This window comes from Rhineura floridana, chromosome 1 (genome assembly GCF_030035675.1).
Source record: "Rhineura floridana isolate rRhiFlo1 chromosome 1, rRhiFlo1.hap2, whole genome shotgun sequence".
Taxonomy (NCBI): Eukaryota; Metazoa; Chordata; class Lepidosauria; order Squamata; family Rhineuridae; genus Rhineura; species Rhineura floridana.
Genome location: NC_084480.1, coordinates 258,947,563 through 258,963,356, shown reverse-complemented (window position 1 = coordinate 258,963,356; position 15,794 = coordinate 258,947,563). Strand labels below are relative to the sequence as shown.

Here is a 15,794-nt window from a genome sequence, read left to right as displayed (position 1 = left end):
AGGAAACACCAGGGTAAACAGAAATCTTTAGCTGTCTGCAAAAGCACCCCATAATCATATGGAGCTCCTTTTACAAAATGGGTACTACAGTGGTAAAGGTTAACAGTAGACATATGTAAAAGCAGTATCAGCAGTATATGAAAAGGAGAGAGGCAACATACAAAGTAGCATTTGACTTATTTCCTACAACTGGTCCATTTGAAGTCTTGTTCTGCTTTTGGAACTTTCCTTAAAGCAGGTTCACACAGAATTTCAAGACACTACTGTATATTAGGCAGAGGTCCAAATTTTGACTAGCTGGGGTAGCAAAGCCAAAATCTGTAGTTGCCAGAATCCTGTCCCTTTGTGCAATGCAAGACAATCCCTACTCCCCTCTCCAGCCCCAAGTTTAGAGCTGAGTAGACAGGCCAGGGTATGGAGTGAAATCCTGAGAAAAAAGGTAAGTCTTTTCCTGGCCCCCTTAAAGATGTTAGTGAATGTGTCAGACAGACCTCATTGGAGAGAGCATTCCACAGACAGGTAGTCACAACTGAAAAAGACCTCTCGTCGTTGCCCTCTGAACCTTCCTCAGAGAAGGACTTCAGATGAAGATCTAAGGGTCTGGGTAGGTTCATATCAGACAGGCATTCCAGAAGATACTGGGGTCTTGAGCCATGAAGAGCTTTAAAGATCAAAACCAGCCCTCTGAATTGGGCTCAGAAGAGTACAGACAGCCAGTTTAACCGGAACAGAATTGATGTCATATGATCTGTTCACCAGGTACATGTCAACAGTTCAACAGTTGTGTTCTGTACTAATTGAAGTTTCCGAACTGTTTTCAAAGGCAGCCCCATATAAACCTCATTGCAATCATCCAATCTTGAGGTTATGAGCATAGATTAGCCAAATTAAGGCTAAAACCTACAACCAACACCTTAAATTGAGCAGCCAGCCACTGCAAACACCTTTAGGGATAGGTGTTAAATGATGGTACCTGGCTGCCCCCAAATTAACTATGGGACACCTCCATTTTCCACTACCTGCAAGTTCCAGGCCCTTTTTAAGGGCAGCCTGGCATAGAACACATTACAATAATCCAATCACTAGAGCATGGGCCACATATAACAGGCTGTCTTGGGCTGCAATCCAATAATGTCCACTCAGAAATAAGCTCCACTGGGTTCAGTGGGATTTACTCTCAGGTACGTGTGCACTGGATTGCAAGCCTTGGTCCAGAACAGCCCTTATACACTGCTGAGAAACCCTTGATTGTTTCTGCTGAGGCAGCACATGTAGAAGAAACTAAAATATCCCACGTGCAGGGGTGTAGTTGTCCATGGGCCTTGAGGATCTTGGACCCCTAAATTTTTTGAGAGCAGGGTCCCAATGTCTCCAGCAGCCTATCAGTCAATCTGCATGACGGGAATGTGTTAGCCACTGAGAAGACTCTTCTAACATGCTTCCTTGTCCTTGCCTGTTGATTGGAGCCAATCAGACTGAAAAGAGGTCAGTCAGCCACTCAGAAAGCTAGCTAACTCTTCTCTTTCAAGCTTATTGGCTCCTAGGGATGTCTGTTGTTGTGGAAGGCATTAACAGGGATCTCATTCTCACCTGTTCAGCAAAAAATGGGGAGGGGGTGTGGCTGTGACTATCATGAAGGGACCCTGCACTTCTGAATTTGCCACTACACTACTGCCCACGCAGCATTTTTAACGACAGGTAATTCCTGCAGTCGTGAACAAAGTTACAAGGCATCCTTAATACCAGGTCATGTCCTAATTTAAGATAAAATACCCACTAAAATGGTGTGTGTGGGGGTAACGTTTCTGATCATTAGCCCATTACCATCTTTGAATTGAAGAAGCATTATCGCCTAACCCAGCCATCCGGATTCCGCCTGTAGGCCACCCTCTGTGTAGTAACGAATGTTCGTTATTCCTGTGTCTTATGCCGGAATAACACCCCTACCACACATCAAGTACTACAGAGCAACTTGTAACACCAGACTGAAAAAAAGATCTTCCATGTTCGCTACTCCTCAGGCAGCCTTTCCTGAAGGATTTCTAATCACATCTACATCGCCATTTTCTTTGTTCGAGGCACAGACGAGGTTTCCGCTGGGTGGACACAGCATTTAAGGACAGAAACCCCGCCTTTTCTCTCTCCCGCCTCCCTTCACCCCCCAATCGATGTATTCGGCTTGCAGAAGCACCGCCTGGCTCTTTTCCCCAAGGCTTGATGAGCGCAGCCTGGCGCCACGGCGGCCGAGCTGTCGCTTGCGGGTCAGGCCGGTTTATGTGCTAAGCGGCCTGGACTGTGGGCTGACGGCTCCATCTTTGCTGGCGCTGAAGGCTCCAGCGGCATTCCAAGCAGCAGCGTTAGCACCAGCGGCGGCTGTTGAGCTTCACTCAACATCCCGTCGTGGAGGTAGGCACTGCTGACGCTGTGGGCAGTCGCCATGAGCACCGAAGACGAGATCATTCGCATCGCTAAAAAGATGGACAAGATGGTGCAGAAGAAAAACGCGGTGAGATGCTGCACCGGGAGGGAAGGATGCTTGCGAGCCCCTCGCGCGCTCGCCTTGAACTTCTGTTCGACCAATCAGCTGCGCCTCCCGCTCAGCTGGGCGCCCGCCTTTTTCCTGAGGGGCGAAGGGAGGAAAGGCTTAATGCGCGCGGTTGCGCTTTTGTGAGGCCTCAACTGACACCTGTCGGAATGAGCCGGGCGGGGGGAGATGGGACCACAGACAGCACTACATTTCACCCTAATGCCGATATGGTAGATGGGGCCATGTTTCTGGCTCTCTTGAGTAGTAGTGACCCGAAGGCTACTATGTCACGTTCAAAACAGGAGACTCATTGGCGACATTTATCTGGCGAGCAGCCGAATTCTTGCCTTCCTTTAAATTGGGGGTTAAGGGTCCCACTGCGTGCAGGAGAATAAACCACTCGCCTGTAGTATTATCATGTTGGGCCTCTTTCTGGGAGACTTTCCTGTTTTCAAAGTTAATAGTCATAGTACACTTACTTAAAAAATGTGATGCTGATCATCAAAAGGTAAAATCTTTCTGCCATTCCAAATCAGACCCTTTCATGTGGGTACTCTAGTCACAAAGATTAGTTAGTTTTTAAAAGAACTTGCAGTTTTTATTAGACTAGAGAAGGGCAATAAAATATAAATGCTTTATGAATTTCATGAGTATATGTCTGTATCTCTGTTTTCATTTTGCAGTAGAATAATGCTAGTCTGTATAGTAGGGCCCCACTCATACGGTGGGTTATGTTCCAGATCCCTGCTGAAAAGCGGAACTCATTGAATAGAATGGCATGTGACACCTGAAAACAGCCGTAAAAGCGGAACAAGCGCAGTGTGAGTGGGGCTTTCGTCTAATTGAGACCACCGCATTAGCGAAGCGCTGTAAAGCGGGGCCCTACTGTATTGGTTTTAACTTAGTTCTTAACTTGGTGGCTTAAGCTTGGAGTTTGAACAGCTTTTCTGAGATACTTGCTGGATATCATACTAAGGTACAGGTAAATGGTTCCATGGGTTTATACTACCCAGCTCTTGAGTGTGGATTTGAAAACAAAAGTTTCAATCTTCGGATTAAATAGGCAATGAAATATACCCATAAATAAATGCCAGAATTCCACCTGAAATTGTAGCTTTTAAACTGTGAATATTCTCCCTGCATACCAGTCAGTTGACAAAGATGTGTCACTGCATGTATGTTTGATACGTTTGTCTTTTTTAATGAAATTCTAAATTAAAATAATTGACACTGTTAAAAGCACAGAACTGAGGCAACATTAATTATCCCCCAAATTTAATGGAACAGGTAAGTTCTTTACTAATTCTCTAGCAATGATGTCATGTGGTAGACTTATCGGGAAAGGCATTCCATCACCAATATGAAAACGGTGTGTGCCTCCTCAAATATTAAAATTATGATAGCTCCCTGGGAGATCTTAACATTCTTGAAAGCACATGTATTTCAATTTATTTATCTGGTCCAGTGCAGAGAAGATAAGCCTGCCCCCTCACTAGACTTGCTGAGGATGTGTTTTGAGAGAATCTTAGATCTTTTTTTACAAATGGTAACACTGGTCTGGCCAGTTTCCCCAAAAGTAGTGAAGTATACTCAAAAGTTTGTTTGATTTAAAATATAAATATACAAAACAAGTTTTATTGTAAAACCTGAGGCTTGATAGTCTTCAAAGAAGAATAACTTGGTAAGTCTTGCACCTGAATGTGCCTCTGTACTACTATTGAAGGGAGTTTTATCTGTAACCAGTACAGAAATTCTTCTATAGTCTTGTTCTAAATATGGATTCAGTTGAGAAGGATATATTTGATAATAATACTTCTTTCATTATTTATTTATATAAATATTTGTATACTGCTATTTTGTTGAAAATGAAAGTGGTTTACAACACATTAAAAACCACCACCACCATAGAATTTAAAAAAAATACAGTAAAAACAAAGGTCAACTGTTGTGAAAAAAGCATCTTCTTAATTGCCTGCATAAGCCTAATGGAACAGAAAGGTTTTCAGCAGGTGCTCAAAAGTTAAAACAGAAGAATTTGCTGGGTTTCTGTTGGCAGATCATTCCAGAGAACTGGGCCAGTAACACTGAAGGCTCAGTTTCGTGTTGATGTTAAGTGAGCTTCACCAACTCAGGACAATCAAAGCCGCTCCTGCAGATTATCTCAGTGATCAAGCTGGGATATAAGGGTTCATGTATTGTTCAGATGATTTGGGTGTTCAGCTTCAAATATTTTTCCATGCTCAGTTAACTGTGTCTTGTGGACCCCACTTGAACCTTGATAAAGTGTCAGTGTTAAAGGCTTTAACAGCTGTTACTGATTATGTAAGCCACCTTTACTGAAAGAGTTATTTTAACTTGGTAAATGCAAAGCACTATGATGTAGTAGGAACAGATGTGTGCTACAATGTTCATGGGTTTGGGGGCCTGGATTCCCTGGTCCTTTGTGTTATTCCAAATCTCTCCACCACCTATGCTCCAGACCCACACATCCTATCTGTTGGGAACACTTGGATATTTTAATACACATTGGATCAGACCCAATGTGTATTAGCTCTTGCTCAGAAAAATTAATATCAGCATGAACTATATACCAGTTTTAAATTGAGCCTTGCAAATTATATTTGTAACTTATCAATGTTTGTTCTATAGTATAATCAGTGTAATAAATTACCTTATTGTGTAATGAATAGGTTGAAGTTGGCAGAGGTAATTTTGCACATGGATTTTCAAAAATCGAGAGCAGTTGAGTAAGATTAGAGAAGAAAAGGTAAGCAGTTGTAGCTTTTCCTCTTATACCGTATGGAGCCAGTGTGTACTAAGCAGCTTTCCATGTGCACTGAGCTGCAATCCTGTATCACTCAGTTGGGAGTAAGCCCCATATAGCTCAATGTGACTTACGTCTAAGTAGACATATATAGGATTAAACTGTTACAAATGAGTTGTACAAATTTATGTCTAGCAATAGCTCCATAAATCTTTGGTCATAGAACCTAATCTTTAAAGACCAATTTTAAAAATAAATCTGAACTACTTTCACGTATTTATTGATCTTTTTATGAGGAACTTAAAAGTAACTTTTGTTATATAAATAATGTTCCTAAAACCTTTTTATAAACACTTGTCCACCAAATACTGTAGTTCTTATACTGTTTGTTTGTATTGGGTTGGATCCAGAGTTAGTTATGTTTAGAGTAGATCTATTTAAATCAATGGAACTTAAGTTAGTCATGAATAACTTAAATTCCATTGATTTCAAATGATCTTCTTTAAAAATGACCAAGTCTGGCTCTTACCCTATGTCTCCCATATTGATTGGCTTGAATAAAGTGCTACTTTTGTAAAATGTATGTTATTTTTATTTTGGTTCTTGCATCCCAATCTTAATTAGGTTAACTTTGAAGTTAACCTAATTGCTCATTGGAACTTGATTCCTAATTACTACATTTGGGATTGTACCATAAATCTACAATCTTTAAAAAATCAGTAAATCCTATTGATTTCAGGATGAACTTTGAGATTCTATTGATCTTAGAGCAGAAAATCTACTTTGCTTCTGAATTTACTTTTAACAATGTATGCTTAAGATTGCAGTCTTACTGCCCTGTCCTCTGCATGCTTACTAAGTTCTGAGTTCAATAGAACTTGATCACAAATAAATAGGTAGTTTTATGTCTACATATCAAGGAAGATATTTCATAGATAAATTATAAATATGCATCCCTGCCCCCCAACTGACTTCAGTCATATGATGAGTCCCTTTACAGACTACCATGGCTATAAAAGCTAAGCTGGTAGTCACAATGAATAGGACTTTCTCATTGGTATAACTTAACTTTTGAAACTTTCTCCATAGAAAGTGTGCCATATTCCCTGCTGGTGTTCCTTTTTATATATCTGTTTTACTTCCCAAGGCATTTGGAGTAAAAAAGGATTTTGACTGGGGACTGCAGTGGTGAATGTAAAATTGGTTTGGATTTTTTAATTTTTTCCTCGAAGTTACTTCATGGATCTGCAAAACTGAAAGACAGAGTATATATTTCATTAATAGACAGCAGTACAACATCTTATATTAAGTTTCTTTTACTTTTTTTCCGGTATTGTGCAAATCAGACTATGGTTTTGCATTCATCTTTATTAACAAGGAAGGTAGAACAGAATAGTTTTATGGAGGCTTTTTAGTTTCTTTGTGACAAATGAATGTTACTTGCATTCACATGACAGTCTTGTTTGAATTTTAGAAGATGGCAGTTCAGGTTGTAGTGCCTTTTATATCTACACATCAAAGGTGTAAAAGGCAGTGAAGAGGCTTGCAATATAATTCAGCAGTGGCTTTGTTCTGTTACACACTTTCTACATGATTCTGGAGACTGTTTCTCTCTGCAAAATCAATGAATGATCTTTCCCTGCCAGTAGGAATTGAGTTGCTTGAACACTCTGCCTGTTGTACCAATTGTAATGTGCTGTGCTAAATGCTGTATGATTTTTAATTGTGTTTTTATTGCTTCTTTTGTTTTTTACATTGTACTTATTGTATTACAATAGCATTCAAACTGTAATACAGTAACATACAATATAAGAAATAAAAGAAGCAATAAGACTGTTGGTTCTGGGGGATGTCAACATCCATGCCAAGGCCACCTTATCTGGGTGGCTCAGGATTTCATGGTTTCCATGACAACCATGGGACTGTCCCAACATGCCATTGGCCCAACACGTGTAGCAGGGCATACTCTAGATTTGGTTTTTGCACCTGGACATGGAGATGGTGATCTGAATGTGGGGGGCCTTACATCAGTCCCTCTGTCATGGACAGATCACTGCTTGCTGAAGTTTAGATTTACAGTGGCTTTTCCCCTCTGCAAGGGTGGGAGACCTATGAAGTTGGTCCGCCCCCAGAGACTAATGGATCCAGATGGTTTGCAAAGGGCTCTTGGGAGTTTTCTGCCTGACAGGGCTGGCGCTCCTGTCGAAACCCTGGTTGAACTGTGGAATACAGAAATGACCGGGCGGTTGACATGATTGCTCCTGAGTGTCCTCTCCTGTGTAGAGCTTGTACGGCTCCATGGTATACCGCAGAGCTGAGAGCGATGAAACAATATAGGAGACAGCTTGAGTGCAGATGGAGACAAAATCCTGGTGGATACAATAACACATCGGTAAGTGCCTATGGTAAGCTGTATTTAGGGGCAGTGAGGGCAGCAAAAAACCAATATTTTGCTGCCACTATAAAATCATCAATCTGCCACCCAGCGGAGCTCTTCAGAATTGTCTGGGGACTATTACACACTGGCCCCAAGGACACGGTAGAACCATCTGAAGTCTGCTGTAATGAATCTGCTAGGCACTTCCAGGATACACTGTTTAGCATCTGCTAGGACATAGACTCCAGTGTTATAGCAGGTGAATCAAGCGGGGTATCCTGAGCATAGCCTTGTCCTGATTTCTTGGATGAGTTTCAGTTGGTACAGCTTGAGGACATTGACAGGGTGGACAGGTTCGTGCAACCACTTCTGTGCTGGATCCTTGCCCTTCTTGGCTAATAAAAGCTAGCAGGGATGGAACAGCTGGCTGGGCCAGGGAAGTGATTAATGCCTCTCTGTGAGAGGGGGTGGTCCCTGGCTTCCTGAAAGAGGCGGTAGTGAGACCACTCCTGAAGAGACCCTCCCTGGACCCAGAAAATCTTAATTACTATAGGCTGGTAGCAAATGTGACATTCCTGGGCAAGGTCCTTGAACGAGTGGTTGCAGGCCGGCTCCAGACACTCTTGGATGAGACAGATGATCTGGATCCATTTCAGTCGGGTTTCAGGCCTGGTTTTGGCACGGAAACAGCCTTGGCCGCCCTGTATGATGACCTCTGTCGGGAGAGAGACGGGGGAGTGTGACTCTGTTGATTCTCCTTGATTTCTCAGCGGCTTTCGATACCATCGACCATGGTATCCTTCAGGGAAGACTGGCTGAGTTGGGAGTGGGAGGGACTGCATGGTGGTGGTTCTGCTCCTACTTGGCGGGTCGGCTCCAGAAGGTGGTGCTTGGGGAACATTGCTCGGCACCCTGGACTCTCCAGTATGGGGTTCCACAGGGGTCAGTTCTGTCCCCCATGCTGTTCAACATCTGCATGAAACTGTTGGGTGCGGTCATCCGGAGCTTTGGAGTGCGTTGCCATCAGTATGCTGATGACACACAGCTCTATTTCTCCTTTTCATCTTCTTCAGGTGAGGCTGTCAATGTCCTGAACCAGTGCCTGGCTGCAACAATGGACTGTATGAGGGCTAATAAACTGAGGCTCAATCCACACAAGACTGAGATGCTGCTAGTGGGTGGTTCTTCTGACCGGATGGTGGATGTCCAACCTGTCCTAGATGGGGTTGCACTCCCCTTGAAGGAGCAGGTTTGTAGCTTAGGGGTTCTCCTAGAACCGTCTCTGTCACTTGAGGCTCAGGTAGGCTCGGTGGCACGGAGTGCCTTCTACCAGCTTCGGTTGGTGGCCCAGCTACAACCCTTTCTGGACAGGGATAACGTGGCTTCAGATTAGATTACTGCAATGCGCTCTATGTGGGACTGCCTTTGAAGACGGTTCAGAAGCTGCAGCTTGTGCAAAATGCAGCAGTCAGATTGGTAACAGGGACCAGATGGTTCGAACATATAAAACCGATTCTGCTGTTTGCATTGGCTGCCTGTATGTTTCCAAGCTTGATTCAAGGTGCTGGTTTTAACCTATAAAGCTTTACATGGCTTAGGACCACAATACCTGATGGAATGCCTCTCCCAACATGAACCCACCCATACACTATGCTCAACATCCAAGGCCCTCCTCCGGGTGCCTACTGGGAGGGAAGCTGGGAGTCTGGTAACAAGGGAGAGGGCCTTCTCAATGATGGCCTCCAAATTATGGAATGAACTCGCTGAGGAGGTGTGCCTGGCGCCAACACGGTTATCTTTTCGGCGCCAGGTCAAGACTTTCCTCCTCACAAGGATTTTAGCATGTGTTTTTAAATTTTGTTTAATTTTGTTTATGTTTTTACATTGTTTTTGTGTTTTAAACATTTGTATATTTGTTTTTAATTTTTTTAATTGCTGTAAACCGCCCAGAGAGCTTCGGCTATGGGTCGGTCGGTCGGTCGGTAGGTAGGTAGGTAGGTAGGTAGGTAGGTAGGTAGGTAGGTAGATAGATAGATAGATAGATAGATAGATAGATAGATAGATAGATAGATAGATAGATAGATAGATAGATAGATAGATAAAAATGCAATTCAATATTAATGTTTAATGCGGTCATGTCACAGACCACCTGAGTGAAGCTTGCAGGCCACTGGTGGTCCACTGACCACAGTTTGTGAACCTCTGGTATAGACTATTTGAGGAGTATTATAAATGTATGTTGAATATGGGAGGATATAAAAGGTACCATCAGGCTTACATGGCTCTAAGTCAATAAACAACTCTTCTTTCAAGTTTGTGATTGAACAAGTGGAGTCTTTTCTCCCTCTTGCATCATCTAATAAGGATAGATTCCATAGTTACAGTAGAAGAGAATATTCCCTGCCGATTTTGGAGGCATTTTAGTTGTATTACCCAAATAAATTTTAGATGTAAATTATTACAGATGTCAGAAGCAATAAACCATGGCTCCAATTTGTTCTTTTCTTGTAGGCTTAATATTCAGAAAATTTTATTTGAAGGGTTACTTTCTATGATTACATTTTAAAGATACCATTTATTTTCAGATTATGCTTTAGAATATTGTTCTTAAATGGATTTGGTTTGGTTATCTTGAAATTGGTCAGTGTTTGCTTTCTGAGGTATAGATTGTAAGAAATTGTATTGAACATGATGTGTTAAAGATTAAAAATCAGGGTGGACAATAAAATAAGAGAAAAGTAATTTCTGTACAGTATTTTTACCAGCAGATCCAACAACTGCCTTGCTTTGTTAGTTTAACCAAATTATTTTAACAGAAAAGCTTGTATGTATTTTGGTGACAATATCTTTGCACTGTTGTGAATAGATAAACCGTTCCAAGTACCTATGATTTATGAATTAAACCTTCAAATATATGGTCAAGTATAAATTCACAAATTCAGGTAAGCCAAGATAGGGAGAGTACTTGATAAGTTTGAAAAATATACAGCCATTTTAAAAGAAGTTATAGATTTTAAGAATTTAACCCACAGTATAATCAGTGGGACTTCATGCTTAAATATTTGATGGTTAAACTATTGTGTGTGGTGTTGTCTTTAAATGCTTCTTTTACAGTGTGATCCTTTACCCATTTACCTAGGAGTAATGCCCCATTGAACTGAGCTTGAACCCAGGGAAGATGGAGGCACTGAGGGTTGGTGGTTCCTGTGTCCAGGAGATTGGCCATTTCCCTGTTCTGAATGGGATTACTCTCCCTCTGTAACGAGATTACTCTCCCTCTGAAAGAACAGATTCCTGAATCTTTCTTGGTCACTTCAGGCTCAGATAGTCTCAGTGGCTAGGAGTGCATTTTACCAGCTATGTCTGGTACAGCCTTTTGGGGACAGGAATAATTTGACCATGGTGACTCATGCATTGGTAACCTCAATATTTTATGATTGCTCTGTGCTCTATGTGAGACTACCCTTGAGCATAGTCCACGAGCAAGAGCTGGTGCAAAATTCCCTTGGCTAGACTGTTGATGGGGACACGCTAACATATACTAAAAGCTTGCACTGTCTGCCCATATGTTACTGGACCAGGTTCCAGGTTCTTGTATTAATTTATAAGGCCCTTAACAACTTGGGTCCAGGATATCTTAAGGACCACCTGATCCCTTATATCCCTGCCCAATCTTTGGAGGAGCTCTGTTATTGATCCCCCATGGCTGAGCTGCATGACTCATAACTACTTGAAGATGTGCATTCAGTTTTGTGGGCTGAAGCCTGTGGAACTCCTTGCTAAACTTCAGGTGCATTATAAAAACTTTCATATTTCAGCAGACATTTTAAAGTAGTGTTCGGTTTTATGATGAATTTTTATTGTTATTCTTTGTATGGCTTATTTCACTTTTTATCATTTTATGTACACCACTTAGAAATGTTAATAATTAAGCTGTATATAAATACCTTAAATAAATAACTAAACTTAGTGACGCTTCTGAGTAGACATATACAGGATTGCACTCTTAAGGTTTCTGTCAGAATTCTTTATTTAAACAAAAGTAAATGAAACAAAGTAGAGATGGGATTTGTTTAGAAGAAGAAGAAGCTGAGCACTTCAGCGATTTACCTCACTCTGAACACTTTACTTGTGAGATAATTGTATTAATTTCAGGGAGTCTCATTTTCGAATAAATGTGTGTTTAGTTTTGATGCAGAACTGTGGCTAATCTTGGCAGTGGGCCAGAATTGTGACATTAGGACCTAGGAAAGACTGTTCTACATAGTTGACTAAGTTAAATTTACATTAGGAGTTAAAAGCAATGTAAGTGTAACCTTAATTCAGAAAAAGATGTGGCTTTGGACAAATGAATAAGGATATGATACACAGAAGATTCAGGAAACTGCAAATATATAAGGTCAAATGTACGTTGTTAGAGTGAATTAACAACTTGAATAACATTGAACTTGAAAGTGTTCTTTCCTAGAAGGTTAAAATGAAACCAGTTTTTATTGAACATTCATATCTGATTTGTCTTGTTAGCCTGTTAATCCCTCTTAAGTGGTGAAATAAAAATTAGGCCCTGTTTAGTTGTTTATATTTATTAGTAGCTTTTTTTCCTCAGAAAGGTGAACATATAACATTAAATCATGGTTTAGCACTACATGGACAAACTTGAATAAGTCGGAGCAAAACATCAGGCATCTGCACTACGTGTCTCCCTCCCCATGCAGCTGGGAGGAGCACGTTGCCAGACTTCAATTCCTTTTTTTACAAAATCTTAGCTTAATGTTTCTTTTGAGCAAGGATCCTAGTTTATGTTTCATAATAAACCAATATCAAACCATGAATTATGAAACTAGTTTATTAAACTAGGTACAGTTTGTTTTAAATTAGGATTCCTGGTTTGAACATAATGCTATGCCAAGATTCCTTAAAAGTGAAACGTACCTCTTAGAAAGTACTTGTGGCCTCATGAGGGGAGATGAAATATTTGAGATAGCTTTAAATTGTGATTTAGTGTTATGTCCAAATGCAGCCACTATATGTTCTCTATAGACAAGAAATATAGGTTTCTTCAGAATATTCTGGAAAACTTGCTTTTTCTGTTCTTATGGACTGTAACAGAAGCCTTCATATTCCAGGCTTATGCTTTGACATCTGTTTTCTTTGCCCTACTGTACCATAGACAATTATGTGGTAGAAGCCATTTTTGTAAGTGTTTCTTCTCTTTTCTAACTACTTTCATTTCTTCATCTTTTTATTTGTCCTGTAGTGCTGGCTTAGGCAGACTATATTCAAGCAGTTTTGTGTAGCCAGGTGTAGGATTATAGATGCAAGAGTGGGAGATAGCTTAAGCCTTATTTACAAAATAAAAACTGACAAATCGTTGGATCCAGATGGCATATCCCTGACAGTTCTCAAAGAGCTCAGGTTTGAAATTGCTGATCTTCTAATAAAAATGTGTTACCTGTCCCTAATATCAGCCTCCATTCCCAAGGATTGGAAAATGACCAAATTTTAAAAAGGAATCCAAGTGGCTTCCTGAGAATTACAGGACAGTTAGCTTAACATCAATTCTGAGGAAATTGGTAGAAAGTATTGTTAAAGGTAAAATAACCAAGCATACATAAGAACAAACCTTACTGAAGCAGAAACAGCATGGCGTCTACAAGGGTAAGTTCTTTCTCACTAACCTATTGGAGTTCTTTGAAAGTGTCAACAAGCATACTGATAGAGGTGATCCAGTTGACATAGTGTATTTGGCCTTTTAAAAAGCTTTTGACAGAGTATGTCACCAAAGGCTCCTGAGAAAACTTGGCATTCAATAAGAGGAGAGGTCCTCTTGTGGATCAGGAACTGGTTAAGAAACAAGGAGTAGAGAGTAGAAATAAATGGACAGTTCTCCCAATGGAGGGGTGTAGAAAGTGGAAGTGAGGTAACCAAGTTTGCGGATGATGTTCAGGGTAGTTAATCAAAAAGGGATTTGAAGAGCTCCAAAAGGATCTCTCCGCACTGAGTGAATGGTTGGTAAAATGGCAAATACAATCCAATGTAAACAAGTGTAAATTTATGTACTCCAGGACAAACCCCCCCACTTAATTCCACATATACAATCATGGGATCTGAACAGGTGGTAGCTGACAAGGAAAGGAATTGAAAATAAAAATGCCGATATCATAATGCCATTATATAAATTTATGGTGAGACCACACTTGGAATACTGTGTACAGTTCTGGTCACCTCACCTCAAAAAGTATATTGTAGAGTTGGAAAAGGGCAACCAAAATGACCAAGAGGGTGGATCAACTCCCCTATGAGGAAAGATTGGGGGCTTCTTAGTTTAAAGAAAAGGTGAGTAAGAGATGGCATGATAGAGGTGTATAAAGTTATGCATGGTGTAGAGAAAGTGGATAGCAACAAGTTTTCCTCTTTCTCATAATGCTAGAACTTGGGGCCATCCAAAGAAGCTGAATGTTGGAAAATTGAGGACAGACAAAAGAAACTACTTCACACATGGCATGGTTAAACTATGGAATTGGCTCCCACAAGAGGCAGTGATGGTCACCAACTTGGATGGCTTTAAAAGGTTTAGACAAATTCATGGACGATAAGGCTATCAATGGCTACTAACCCCGATGACTATAATCAACCTCTACTGTCGGAGGTGGTATGCTTCTGAATACCAGTTGCTGGAAGCCACAGGAGGGTAGAGTGCTATCAGGGCTGGTTCTAAAGGACAGCCAGGTTGGGCACTGGCCCGAGGGCCCCGGAGCTACAGGAGCCCCTGGGGGCCCCTCTGCTCCCCTTCAGTGATCCACGCCCCCCCACGCCCTCACTTACCTGTCAGCTGGCTTTTTAGCATTGCCCTTAATGAAGATGGCGGCCGCAGCTTCCCTAAGGTACTGAAGCCGCTGCCACCATCTTAGTTGATGGCAGAGATGTGTGCGCGTAGCACGCACATGTGCCATCAGCAAAGATGGCGGCGGAGGCTTCATTCCCCTTAGGGAAACCACGGCCGCCATCTTCATTAAGGGCAATGGTAAAGACTAGACAGGTAGGGGGGCATGCGCGCATACCCACTGACCCACCGGGGGGCCAGGGCAAGCTGATGCCCAAGGGCCCCCACATGCCTGGGGCCAGCCCTGAGTGCTATTGTGCTCTAGCCCTTGCATGCTTTCCATAGGTATCTGGGCACTGTCAGGGCAGGATGCTGGACCAGATGGGCAACTGGTCTAATCCAGCAGGCTCTTCTGTGCATTCTCCTGTGGCTCTACTATGCTTTCATTCAAGTCTTCTATTGCTAGGATGTCTCTTTTAGGAGTTTGGCACAGTATATTCTAGTCTTTTTATCTGAATCCTTTTTACTTTTAGTTATCTTCCTCTTTTGAGGGTATCTAGAGAAGTAAACTAACAACAGAGATGTTGGTATAATAAAGGGAAATGCCTACATAGTTGTGTCTTGTTAATCATAGTGGCTTTTAATATAATAGAGTTAACTATTGCCTTGCTTTGATAAATGGTTTTTGCCATCTCTCTTTGAGAAATGTTTTTTGGCATTTATTTGGGATACTTGTGCTTGATAAGAACACAAAGCAATTGATATGAAAGTGGAGCTTTCATTTGTTGAGTCTATCTGGTTTAGATGCAAATTGCACCAGGCAATGAAAGATCTTGATGTAATCTGTGGTCTTCCTATACTGTGTTCTTAAAATCTTCTTCCAGTACTCTTTAGGGCAGCCTTTCCCAACCAGTGTGCCTCCAGATGTTGTTGGACCACAACTCCCATCTTTCCTGACTATTGGCAATGCTAGCTGAGGCTAATGGGAATTGTGGTCCAACAACATCTGGAGGCACACTGGTTGGGAAAGGCTGCTTTAGGGATTGGCCTGCAGTTAACTTCAAAATAATGCTTTAAAGTTATTAGACTATTCTAATGATAGGTAGAATACAATCTTCATATGAATGCTGTAGTATAATATATTTTACACCTCCCCTCATTTTGAAAATAAATTCAAGATTTAGCATATAATGGAATTTGGAATAAACAATTAACGGTGAAGGTGTCCCCGCACTTATAGTGCGAGTCGTTTCCGACTCTTAGGGTGACGTCTTGCGACATTTACTAGGCAGACCGTATATAC

At 41.4% G+C, this 15,794-nt stretch overlaps 1 protein-coding gene across 4 annotated transcripts in view; it reads left to right on the top strand.

Annotated features, from left to right (window-relative positions):
- Positions 1-2,175: 2,175 nt before the first annotated feature.
- TCEA1 (transcription elongation factor A1) overlaps positions 2,176-15,794 on the top strand; it is a 52,866-nt gene continuing 39,247 nt past the window's right edge. Inside the window, exons 1-2 of one of the 4 annotated variants that reach the window (XM_061598804.1) lie at positions 2,176-2,506; positions 5,218-5,294. Coding sequence is in view for 2 of the 4 variants with exons in the window: in XM_061598786.1 (XP_061454770.1) it covers positions 2,438-2,506 (69 nt within the window). In the remaining 2 variants the exon portion in view is untranslated. Of the gene's footprint in view, positions 2,507-2,843; positions 3,036-5,217; positions 5,295-15,794 lie in introns of those variants that run through there. The other 3 variants (XM_061598786.1, XM_061598796.1, XM_061598815.1) reach the window with 3 other exon arrangements.